Here is a 13,766-nt window from a genome sequence, read left to right on the forward strand (position 1 = left end):
AAACTTCATAGTAAAAGTGGTACAGTATTAGCCGTAAAAGGAGTTCCTATGGGAAATTGCATTATCAATATTTACAGAAATGCAACCTTTAGAGAACCACTGAATGAAATGAAGTCAAATATAGCATAAATGTTCCTTTCTTAACGAGGTTCTGGCCAGGTGTTGTTACTTTGTAGTCAAATTTTATCTTTTTTAATATGATTTCAAAAACCCAAGTAGAATCAGGTGAGCGATACAGGCTCTTGAGAGCCTCTAGTTTTTAATATTTTGATTGATTTGAAATGTTTAATCATTGTAGTTATGTCACTTTAAGAATATTTTCGTTATTATGTGTATCTTCTAAAGGCCCAAAACGACATTTCACGCATTTTCACCATTTCCCGCCAGAATTTGGGTTTTAATGCAAAATAATTTTTTGTCCTTATCAGTGACCTATGTTTTTTATTTTCTCATTCTTTGAAGCTATATTTCAGCTTTTTATATTACAGTTTTGGACCAAGTGTCATAGAATGTTTTTTTGATATTCGTATAAAAATATGTCAACACCTCTATTTTCCCTATCATTTCATTAAAAAATGGTCCCTTTTACATACCTGTTTAAAAGTAAAATTTTTAGCTTAAATGGTTCATGACCCCCTATTTTTTTTCGACCAATTTGATTCACTTTCTATAAAGAATAAAATAACACAAAAAATATAGCACTTTTGATAGAAAATTTGAATAGACCCGAGCCACCTTAAGTTTGATTCTTACTTGAAAAAAAATAAAAGTGCATTCATTTTTTTTAGTAGATATAGATACAATATGAATTATAATATTTAAAATGTTGAATGATTTTACAGGCATCGATGATGTTAAAGCATCTATGTAAAGCTGGAAATGGCAGTATACCAACATCTCATCAGTCATGGGATGATCCACCAGAGACCTCAGCCTTTGGTCTCATTCCTAAATGTTTTGGTAGATGTAGAGAAAGTAGTTCACATAGCTCTTCTTCTGATTCAGATGGAGAAGAAGAAAAAATTGCAAGGTTTGTATGATGAGAATATTTAGTAGCTTATCAGTCTGATTTTGGTGTCCGTGATCTAAACACAAGTGGTATATATATATAAAAACTTTAATAAAAAAAAATGAAATGACAGCACCATCCAAAAGAAAAAAGCATAATGCATTAAAATAAACCAAAACTTGAAAATGAACCAAAACCTCAAACAGGGTTTACCAAGATGTTGCCATGTAAACTAACTGCAAATATCAAATTTCTGCTTTTAATCATCAACCTGAATTGTAATTTATTTCAAAGTCTGATTAAATTTCATGATAATGAAAGTAACACTTACTTTAAAAGTTCAAATGCACACAAATACTTCATGTAAAAAAATGTGAACCATAAAATAGAGCATGTATGTACGCTGCATCTTGAGTTTTTTTAGAATTAGAGAATAAAATGAACGCTAACAGAAAAGTATTAAACATGACAGTGTAGAACTCTTTTTAACATGAAAAAACATTGTTGAATGAAGTTATTTATTGTTGTTTCAGGGAAATGGTTTCGTTATTTAACAATGTGAAAGGTAAGAAATTAATACTACTGCATATTTTAAAAGACTTTGGTTTACTGTTAAAGTGTTTTACAAATTCAAAAGTAAAGACAGCATTGTACTGTCTCTGTGCATTGAAATTACATGCTGGAAGTAAAGGGAAAAGTGATCTTGAAATGAAAAGATAAAAAAAAAAAACACAACATACCAGTAACTTTCAAAGTAAAACATGAAGATAGCAAAAGAAATTGACATGTGGTGTATATCACTGTTGTAATTACTCAACTGAAGTTAAGGTGGTACCTAACACTACAGGGAGATAACTCTGTAAAATCAGCAGAACATTTTAATGACGTTGTGTTGTGAAGGGAATATCAAGCTTCTCAATGATCAAAATAAGTGTTTGTCAAACTGCTATATAACCAGTGTAATTTTTCTGATTAAACAGTTGGTTCAATTTTTTTAATTTTTTTATATTTTTGTCAAAGGGTCAAAGTAAATACTTTGTAAAAATTTTAAGAAAATTAAACGAGCCAAATTAATTTTAGTTCATATGTTAGGTACCACCTTAAGTTGCTGTTCATACTTTATTTGGTCTTTTAACTTTTTGTATAAGAGTGTCACTGATGAGTATTAAAACGCATGAATGGCATACACAATAATAAGCCTGGTATATCAAATGAGTTTTATGTATGTACAAAACAAACGCTCTCAGTCTTAGGTTATGGGTAAAAGGAGTTGTAGGGTATACTTGAACGAAATTTATTCAACACCATGTAAATATATTTTTTATACTAGAGAAAAGGTTAAAAATAGGTCAATACACTGGACTCAATTTTCCTAAACAATACATTCTCCCTAGTTACTTCGCAGATTTTTACATTAAAAAAAACAATAATGAACACATTCTGTTTATTTTAAAGATTTTTGTATGTCAGTGAAGCTTACATAATAATAATACATATATATACCATGCTATTTACAGATACCTTAGAGAGAAATAGTTTACTTGGTAACAGAAATAATAGTAACGATAATGATCCAACCATATACGGAGAACAGATTCCTCCCTATGATGTACTAAATACTAAATGTGTAAGTATTTCTCAAGTTTTTATTGATTTAAGAAATGTTAAAAAAAAAATTGAAAGAACATTCAGTCATGGTATTTTTATACCTCCGCTTTAATGAATATTTTTGTCACATTTTACTCAGGAACTACATTAAAACTGGGACTAATATACTAACGGGACTGGAAACTGATCGATTCTTTGAAATTTCAATGCCCCCGTAGCAGGATTATTGATTTTTTTTTATTGACAGCTTATCGTGTAACGTAGTAAACTAGCTTTCCCGACATGTTAACAATAGTCAGCTGATAGAAAACTGTTAAAATTGGTGGATTTAAAATAAAGAATAATTATTAAATTAATTAGTTTAAAATTTGTTTTGAACTTTTGTGAACTTTGTGTTTACACCAAAATTTCAATAGGGCGGTGCACATTTAGGCTTACTTTTGTAGTTCTAATTGTGGAACCTAGTGTACATATTTTCACAAGGTCACATGTTGATGCCACCTGAAGACCATTACTAAGCAAAATTAACCCTGATTATAATAAAATATTGCACATATAACAGTATTATAATTTATTTGAGCCTTGCATGTGGGTTCCGGTTGTAATGATTAGAAAAGTGAAAATAAAAATAGGCAAATCCAAACTATAACCTGTAGATATGACTTAATAACAAAACGAACTTGCATATCTCTCTACAATCAAAAGTTATAAAACATTTTATGAATCATATACTTTTTTCCACATCTTCCCCATGCTATTTTCATCATGAAAATTTCAATCTATATCTGTTATTTTTAACACTTAAGGCAGGATTTGGTGATAAATAACAACTGTCAAAGATGGAGATATCTTTTATCATTATAGTAGTCATGTTTCTATTAAGGACAATCATTTCTAATAACTATAAAATAAAAAATACTGAAATTATAAGATCAAGGCACGATGTCACTGTCAAAACAATATGGCGTGTCAATAAATAGCGCAGGTAAAGTCTCGTTCGAATGGCTGTGATGTAGATATTATTACACTGATTGGTATAACAGTTTCCAGTCCCGTTAGTACAATAGTCCCAGATTACAAGGATTTCTGAAATTTGTTTTAAGGTTTCTATTAACACCGATAGAATTGAAATCAACCCAAAATATGAGTTACCTGTCTACATCAGTAGTTTGAATTGAAGTTGAAAGTATGCATAGTATATTTTATTTCAATATGAAGCTTTTAATGAAATATTTTGGTTTTTTTTCAGGATGCAGAATTAGAAGTGCAATATAAACAAGTTCTTAAGAGCATGCAATTTGGTAGTTCAGATCTGCCATGTAAGTCAGAATCATATTTGCTAAGAAAAATATCACAAGTTCTAGATTTTCTTCAGTGTTTGCCATTTCATAAGGAAACCAATCATATCAGATTCAAGAGGAAATCCTCTGACCTATAACATACATGCTGTAATGTTTTGTACTTTCTTTTCCACATAATTTTATTGATAAACAAGTGAAAAATGAAAATGGAGGGTTTGATTAAAAAAAACTTATTTTAAATCCACTTTCATGTATTTATATGATATTCAACACAAATATAATTCAATGGTTATTCAATCAAAGTCTGCAGGCACTTAATCCATTAGATATTTGTACCTTTATCAACTAAACCTCAAAGAGTTTTTCATGAATGTTTTGCATGAATGTTTTGTTAATGTGTTACTGTCCTATTGATATCTAAATTCCTTCCCATTCACATACAACATTGATGGTTTTACATTTTTTTTTTGTAGTGGAGGGGAACCTGGGCCACCATTATGCAAATCTTTACAAGTCACATCAAGCTGGAGGTCAGAAACAGGTAGTTTTTTATCTTAAAGATAGAATTGTCCAATCATTTATTATGCATGGGAGTTATCCTATATAAGTTTTGAAATACATGTATGATGTATGTGGGGTTATGTGCTTTTCCTGCACTGAATTTGACTCTGGACAATTTATACCTTGACAAATTGTATAGACACCTGTCTGTTGGTGAATATTTATACCTTGACAAATTGTATAGACACCTGTCTGTTGGTGACAATTTATCCCTTGACAAATTGTATAGACACCTGTCTGTTGGTGAATATTTGTTTTATCTGAATTTCTTTTAGTTATATGAGTCTTTATGTTGTTTTCTCATGAAGTATACTCCCCACCACATTTTATTCATAGATGTAGGACATAAAAGCAGTACTGAAGAATTTACATTTTACAATATATTTATATTTTATTTTAGATATTCAGAATAGCCCAGGAGTTAACATCTTTATCGTCAAGTTTACCACTTAATCTGTCTTCATCTATATTTGTTAGAACAGTAAGTATACAATATAAAAAAGAAGATGTGGTATGATTGCCAATGAGACAACTATCCACAAGAGACCAAAATGACACAGACATTAACAACTATAGGTCACCGTACGGCCTTCAACAATGAGCAAAGCCCATACCGCATAGTCAGCTATAAAAGGCCCCAATATGACAATGTAAAACAATTCAAACGAGAAAACTAACGGCCTCATTTATATAAAAAAATGAACGAAAAACAAATATTTAACACTTAAACAAACAACAACCACTGAATTACAGGCTCCTGACTTGGGACAGGCACCTACATACACATGTGTCAACCTTATGAGTTAAGAATACATGATATTTTAGATTTCAGATTTTTAAACAGGTTATTGTGAACATTGTTGTTTGTTTGCTCATGTTTATTTACAAAATTTATAATTCATTCAATAGTATTTTTTTTCATGATGTTATCGCAGTTCTTATTTGACAAATATAGTAGTAACTATGCTATGAGAAATTTTATTTTACTGTGGATTCATTGGTATTCATTGAATACTAATTTTGGGGATTTTAACTTGAGGGGACAACCGCAAATTCAAATAAGTGAAATGTTAGTGATTGCCAATAGACACTATTTTACATTCAATTATATTTGCTCCTTTGTAGGATGATGAAAAGATAACTTTAATGAGAGCATTAATTACAGGGTAAGTCCTTTTAATTCTATTGATTTTGTTTGGTTGCTTTCTCATTGACATATATTCTATACCCCCTATTATTCTCATAGTTTAAAGCTGTTTTTGATTCCTCATTTACAACAGGAAATCTATAAAATACCTTGGGATAAAAAAAATTAAATGATAAAAAGGTTTCTATTATTTATTTTATTAAGAATTTTCTAAAAATCAATACACTAATTTTCAGGCCAGAAGGAACCCCTTATTCTGGTGGATGTTTCCTGTTTGACATATATTTCCCTCCTGCCTACCCACGATGCCCACCACAAGTTAACCTTCACACAACAGGAAGTGGAAAAGTCAGATTTAACCCAAATTTGTATGCGTAAGTAGAAGTAAATTTTTCAACTTCATAGATTTTCTATGTGCATGGATACTGAGAAAATATACCTTATATACATGTATATGTGCAACTTCAGATCAACATCCACATCTGATCATAGTTTGATTTGATAAGTTTTGATAGGAAAAAGAACATTTGAAATTGGCTTTCTCTGTAAATTATATTCCTGGTGCCATCTTGTTATTGTAACTGCCAGAGTTGAGATTTGAAATGTTAGGATTATGTAAATAAATAAAACATTATTGGATTGTTACATAGTAGATAGAAGTCAGGAACACATGTTTTACAGTAAAAAATTGTTCATTTAACAAAGATCATGTAAAAGTTGTAAATATTCCTGAGATTGTACTGTAGAGATGTATTTACCAAGTTAAAAACAAGATTCTTTGATTTCTTATATAACAGATGTGGAAAAGTTTGTCTTTCATTACTTGGAACCTGGGAGGGACAGAAGGGGGAGCAGTGGAATGAAAAAACCTCTACTGTTCTACAGGTAAAGTATACATTTTAATTTACAGTGACTTGACTGTAAGTGTTGCTATCCACCAATTGCAATTCATTCAAAATTTTAACCAAATTGCAATTTGTTTTATTAAACCAAATTGTTCAACTGGTAAGAAATTTGAACCAACTGCTGTAGAAAACCACAGTCAAGTCGTGAAAGTGCAAGGTGATAAAATAAAACATACTTACAATCCTATAAGACTTTAACTCCACTTTATTGATGGTATTACTAAATCAGTCTATCAATCTGTATAGTTATATTATAGCCATTACCATACTAAAGGTGAACTGTTTTATTTTTAATTGCTATAAATATGTCCAAACTAAGCTTTTATATAGTTTTTCTTTGAAAAGTATTCTATATTCATAAGAATCACACATTATGTGAATAAAAACATTTCATATTCAGTAAAATATTTGTGAAATTGCAATATGTTTGTAGGAAGGGGAGATAATCTTTTTTGGTTTCAAAAAATCTTTATTCAAAAGAATAGTATTTTAGGTTATCTCCCCAAGGAAACTTATCAATAGCATATTGTTATTTCACACATATTTTACTGAATATATGATGTATTATTTTAAACTATATAAAAGCTTAGTTTGGACATTTTTATAGCAATTCAAAATAAAACATTTTACCTTTAGTATGGTAATGGCTATAATATAACTATACAGATTGATAGACAAATTTAGTAATAACATCATTAAAGTGGAGTTAAAGTCTTATAGGATTGTAAGTATATTTTATTTTATCACCTTGCACTTTCACATTTTGACTTTACAATTTGTTCAATATTCTGACCAGTTGAACAATTTGATTTTATAAAACAAATTGCAATTTGGTCAAAATTTTGAATGAGTTGCAATTGGTAGATAGCAACACTAACAGTCAAGTCACTGTAATTTAATCTGACATCTACACAGTGGTTTCCTTAATTCCAAAAAGTAAAATACTTATACTTAAACTAAAAGATATAGATATATGTATGAAGGCTATACCAAATATATTTTTTAATTCCTCAGACCAATTATCCAATTTAAAGATGAAGCTGGGAGGAAACTCCTTTGACATATCATAGAAAATATATTTAAATGATTTTTTTTGCATTAGAGATGATTATTTCTTGGACATGTAACAAGGATTTATGAGGCAGTTTTTGCCCAAAAAATGACAAGAGGGCAGAGAAATTGTATTTATTATTTCAACAGGCTTTGCAAAAACTTTGTATTTGCATTGTAGATTCTGGTTTCAATACAGTCCTTGATATTAGTTCCTGATCCTTACTTTAATGAACCAGGTTTTGAACAAGAAATAGGCACAGATGCTGGACAGAAACACAGCGATGAATATAATGAAGGTTTGTATTTTTTTTACTTTACCTTTAAAAGGAATGCATATATTATGTTTGAATACACTTTATAATCAGAGATAAGATGAAAGAGATTTAGTTATAAAGAATACATTTAAGATTTGTATTGACAAGTTAAATCCCAGCATGTGCACTCTTGTATACAAAACACTATGCCTTCAGTAACTGTTAACTCATACTTGAGGTTAATTGCTATTATATTTTCTTTTCGTTTTTTCAGATGTTTGCTACAACAATATAAAATATGCAATGATAGGAAATTTACAGAACCCACCACCAGAGTTTTCAGAAGTGATCAAAGCCCATTTTTATATGAAGAAAGATAAAATGATAAAGGTATTATATTAGCAGAAATTGAACTACATACATAAAGAGAACAAAATGTTATAAGGTTTTAGAAAGCAACATAAGATATGTCAATATTTGTATAATGTGTATGTTCCAGACCGTACAAGTATTTGGACGGTACGCGTACGGTCTGGACCGTATGCGTACTTTTTCAATATACGCATACGGTCGGACCGTACGCGTACGGTCTGACTAATATTAAGAATTTGGTCAAGATTATTAGATACAAATGTATATAACAGATCAACATAACTTTTATCTCAAATTTACATAAAAAGTTGAATAGTTATTGAAATAAAAGCTTAATATTTTAACTATTTGTAAAAAAATCAGGCTTATTTAATCTGTTAATCTCCTGTACTTAGCATGTCAGTAATTCATTAATTACAGCCCAGTATGCTCATTGACATTGAACTTTACAAAAAATGCATATGCAAAGGAACATGCATGAACAAAACATGTTAATGTTAAAAATATATGACGTTCCTTGTGGAAGCAAGTGTCATCTTGGGCCAGAGTAACAAAATAGGATTTACGGATATAAAATTAAACAAAATTTAATATTTAATGTTAATTGTTCGCTTATTCACTTTCTCCATTTAATTGTAATAATAACAATTTGTATAACTAAAAATAAAGATTTTGATAAATGTTTGTTAACATTTAACCCATATGATCCCAAAACATGTATGGTCAGCTGGACCGTACGCGTATACTCATACGGTCCGACCGTACGTGTATGGTCGGACCGTACGAGTATATGTATACGGTCCGGATCATACGTGTACGGTCCAAATACTCGTATGGTCTGGAACATGTATATAGCAACAGTGTATATGAGATTACTGTAATTACAATATAGTAATAATTTTTCAAAGGTCTTCCCCCCAAAAAAAGACAAAATTGATACTCCATACTTTATAAAAATGTCCAGAAGACAATATTTTGGCTGGAAATTGTGAATTTTGGACATGAATACTTAAAAAATAATTTGAACATATATAAAATTCCTTTAGAAAGAAAAACATTATTTTTTTCCTTGTATTAATCATGAGCAACTAGCTTTATAGATTAAATCATTTAATATTAGTGTGATCAGATAAATGATTTTAATAATATAAATAAATATTAGTATTATTTTCCCGTTTCAGGAAGTTCAAAGTTGGGTTGACAAACATGACAATCGTCGACTAACCAGAATGTTTCAGAATTTAAAACAAGAACTTAAAAAGTTACAACCACCACAGATTCATAATACTGCAGTGTCGTGATGAATGTGTCAAGGTCATTAGATCTCATATCACCAGTCATGTCAAGGTCATCATTCAGAGCCCATGCTGTTTCTGTACCGTAGATATCGCTTCTTTACAGAAATACTCTAGTGCTATATCTGTTTGATACAGCTGTTTTAAAAGCAGTTTAGTGCTCTAGTGATTCATTTCACAAACTTTATATGTTTACTCATTATGATTCATTTCACAAAAGTTGATATGTTTACTCATTATGATTCATACTGGACATTACATGCCTATTTTAGAGTGAAGATGGATACTGGAAAATCATATATTGTAAAAAGAAATACACTTAGAGAAATCATATCAAAAGAAAATTTAGAATACCATATTAAACTACCATGTACTAGAAAAAATAAATTCTGTGATATAAATAATTTTGTAGAATTTATAGTCGAATAATCATATTGTGGAACTTTGGAATTAATTGGAAACCTGTCTAATCTGAACCACTTAGTGATGACATAGTGAATGTGCATTACCTGTATAATCCCAAGTATTCAGTTTAAATAGAATACAGCTTTATGTTAAAGCTAAACTTGCCATTTTATGTCATTTTACCATTGAATTTGTATTTATCTATATATAAGCTATTTGGTGCTTCATTTTACCTTTCATTGCCAAAATAGGTGGACAGCAAACCTACTAGAGGTTATTTTTCAACATGATAGCAACTATTGGGTCACTATGACCCACATACCACACTTAAATAACTTTTGTTAAGTTTGCATTTAGGACAATTGTTAAGAAGTGTATGATTATATTTTATTGACCTTTCCCCACTATAAGCTTTGGTTACAGTAGAATGGTGTTTAACACTATTTTGGTCACTTTGAACTTAATTTCATGCTAGAGGTTGCACTTTGTAAATACAGCTGTTTCTCAAAACACGCCTCTTTTGGGGAGATCTTGAATATTCATAGAAAATTAATTTTGTTTACATACTGGTTCCCAGTTATGCTCTCTGTGTTCCATCTCACAGAGACATAAACATGTGCATATTGTTTACATTGAAATCTGTGGTAACCTTTCATTCAAGGTAGTTAAGAAAATTTGTGTTAGTTTAAACTCTGAGAAGTTCAGGGCATATAAACGTTGAAAATATGCCGCACAGCCTTATATTTTGTCCTTTGAAAAAAATTGTGGCGCATATGAACTTTCAATTCTAGGATAAGATTTTTTTCAAAACTTCATAGTAAAAGTGGTACAGTTTTAACCGTAAAAGGAGTTCCTCTGGGAAATTGCATTGTCAATATTTACAGAAATGCAACCTAGAGTAACTGCTGTTAAAGTTACAAGCAGTTTTCAAAAACCTATGGTGATGTATATTAAAATGATACATCATCCCCTTAGACTCTTAATATAATGCTGAACTGATTTTCACATTTCAGTTATTTCAGAATAGTTCTTTTTGATTATGTCCAATTTTTGGAAAAGTATGGTACTTTTTTACTGATATTCTACCACTAGTCATCTGGTTTTATACAACACTGTGCAGCTTCATTTTAATCACTGTTATTAACATTGTTTTCTCATCCTTTTGTTTACAGCTAGATATACATATCATACAAAAACTTCATCAAATTGTATAGTTTTGAGTTTTGGTAATTTGCTTTAATTGGCAGTTCTGATTTTTCACATAGCATTCCATGTCTTAATACATATAAGATGTATAAATATTACTGTTCAGATTTTATAATATCTACTTGTTTATTTTATTTTGTTGTGTTGTTAAATTTGCATTTCTGACAAAAAAATAACAGTTCAACCTTTTATAAGGCAGCAACCATTTGATTTTCTGGGGGGGCTATGGTTTTTTTTTGGAAAAAAAAGTTTGTTTAAAGGTTTTGGTGAAAAAAATAATTTGTTTTGGACCCTGAACAAAAAAAATGTTTGTTTCACCCTCAGCTGCCACTATATGTAATGCTAAAATTGAAAGAAAAAAATTGTTTTCGGTTTGTCGCTAAAAAAATAGATTGTTCTTCGCCAAAGGCGGAAAAAAAAGTTTGCACAGAAAAAAAAACCATAGCCCCCCCCCCCCAGAAAATCAAATGGTTGCTGCCTAACAGCATCTATAACTTTTTGTTAAACAATACTATATAAAAGTATCTCAATTTATTTCATAACTTGAACATGTACTAGAAGGAGTAACAAAATTGTTCTATCTTAGGTGTTGAATTTTAAATAAATTAAAACCAATTTATTGATCTGTTTCCTGCCAAGATTCCTTGTATCTATTCTAAAAGTGTTGCACAGGTTTGGAAACTTACAACTCTAATTTTTGTTATTTGAAGTTTGTTTTTAAAAGAATAATGTTAAGTGGAAGATTTTCTAGCAGGAAGTGTTTTCACAAATTTTGTGACTAAAATTGTGAAAATATCTCTTTGGCAGCTTTAAACTTTGAGGAAGATCAAATTTAGGGACAAGAAAAATGCACATAGAAAACCTAGCAAAAATGTGTCATGTCATATTACTATCTTCTTGTATCACTGCAGTTATACCTATATATGCATTCTAATCTTTCATTCAATTTTTCATAGTTCAACTTTCTTATAGTCAGTTTTCTCAATACACTTACTACATGTAAAAAGAAAGGAGTAACAAAAGCAGCATTGAATTATTAGAACTACACAATGCATTAAATTTAAATGTCTATTCTAGTTTATATCACTCTCTTTTTCTTATTTATTTATTTTTTAAGCATAATACTTCCTTAGAAATTTTGTCGAGCATAATGCATATGACTTGCAATCAGATCGTGTTTAAGTGCTTCTGTATGTATTTACACCACAAGGAGTTTGTTAATTATGTTATCCTTTGTTTTGTTGGTAAGATATTTGTTTTGTTTTGTTTCTTTACAAGTATTGTTTCTTTGAAAACAAATATATGATTTTGTTCTTTTGAGAATGGTGCAAATTTGGTAAATAATAGATAACTGTTTGTAACCACAAACTATATAGACTGTTAACATTAAAGACTTTAAAAGTCAACAAGTAGATTTTTCTCTACTACTTTTACACCAACTGTGATTAAAGGCATTTTGCAAGTACACACAGGGTGTCAAAAATTTGGCCTTGCAAACTTTTGTTTTGGATTTTGCTTTGATTCAAGCATGTCAGAGATGTTGCTACGATTAATTTTATTTTGATATCTCTTCATTTAAAGTTACATGAAATGTTTTATATGAGTTGGATATACTGTGATTGTCATTTAAAATAGCCATAGAAATGAGTCCGTCTTACACATTTTCTGTAAATTCATAATTTTTGGTTGTCTTTTTGTTTAATTGTAAAAGGATAGTTGTCACGAAACAATTTGCATTTGTTATTTTGAAAGCATTATGTGTATGCAGCATTTCCCAAATTCACAGTGATTTATAGTCTTTCTCAACAATCACATGTTGTATTGGCAAAAGTGCATTTTATAAGGTCTGACTTATAGGGCATTTCAGGCTTTTCTATTGGAAATGTTATGATTTTTTAAATTGATTTCATGATACCAAAACCATAGAATGGCATCCACTATTTATTTAAGAACTTATTACTCATATTTTATCTCTTTTTAAATTTGAGGACAGTATATATATTTAGCTTTCTGAATATATAAACCAAGATACAAAGAGGGCATCTAAAAACATTAATTCAAAGTATGACCAAAAGAAGAGGGAAGAATGGACTAAAACAAAACACTGCACAGACAGCTTAAGATTAATCGAAATTAACCCCACCAAAAACAGAAATGACCATATGGTGTAAATAAATCATGCTTTTTTTCTATCATGGTTTTTTGCTACTAAGTAGAAAATGAATAGTGCATTGTATATTAAATTGCACTGCAGCTATTTTTGTACTTAAATAAGATTGTATGTTGAAAAGTGCTATTTTATTGAATGGAAGAAAGTACCATTTTATTGTATGTACAGGAAAGTGCTATTTACTACAAAATGTTTCTGAGTTGAAGATTAGATCACAATGTCTCCAAAAAAAATTTAAGGATGTGTTCAAAAGATTATGTACTAAATGAAAAGAGAAATTTTGATGGAAGTGAATGATATATTTATAATTTACCAGATAGGTTATTGTTGATTTAATGTTGTGAAATTCATTTTAAATAATAAAAGAATGAAACATTTGAATTGTTAATTTAAGCCTGTAGTCAAATATGTATGATTTTAACAGACCGTAAAAAACAAGAATGTGTCCATAGTACACGGATGCCCCACTCGCACTATCAT

General features: G+C 29.8%; 1 protein-coding gene across 2 annotated transcripts in view; it reads left to right on the forward strand.

Moving 5' to 3' along the window:
* The window catches only part of LOC139488788 (probable ubiquitin-conjugating enzyme protein 17), a 46,097-nt gene extending 32,434 nt beyond the window's left edge, over positions 1-13,663 (forward strand). Inside the window, exons 22-34 of one of the 2 annotated variants that reach the window (XM_071274700.1) lie at positions 843-1,030; positions 1,543-1,574; positions 2,527-2,636; positions 3,867-3,936; positions 4,392-4,459; positions 4,880-4,960; positions 5,605-5,645; positions 5,863-6,000; positions 6,424-6,511; positions 7,763-7,880; positions 8,113-8,228; positions 9,392-11,311; positions 11,602-13,663. In XM_071274700.1, the coding sequence (XP_071130801.1) occupies positions 843-1,030; positions 1,543-1,574; positions 2,527-2,636; positions 3,867-3,936; positions 4,392-4,459; positions 4,880-4,960; positions 5,605-5,645; positions 5,863-6,000; positions 6,424-6,511; positions 7,763-7,880; positions 8,113-8,228; positions 9,392-9,511 (1,170 nt within the window). In that variant the 3' untranslated portion in view covers positions 9,512-11,311; positions 11,602-13,663. Of the gene's footprint in view, positions 1-842; positions 1,031-1,542; positions 1,575-2,526; positions 2,637-3,866; positions 3,937-4,391; positions 4,460-4,879; positions 4,961-5,604; positions 5,646-5,862; positions 6,001-6,423; positions 6,512-7,762; positions 7,881-8,112; positions 8,229-9,391 lie in introns of both variants that reach the window. The other variant, XM_071274710.1, reaches the window with a different exon arrangement.
* Positions 13,664-13,766: the final 103 nt, after the last annotated feature.

The sequence above is a fragment of the Mytilus edulis genome, chromosome 1 (genome assembly GCF_963676685.1).
Source record: "Mytilus edulis chromosome 1, xbMytEdul2.2, whole genome shotgun sequence".
NCBI classification, from domain to species: Eukaryota; Metazoa; Mollusca; class Bivalvia; order Mytilida; family Mytilidae; genus Mytilus; species Mytilus edulis.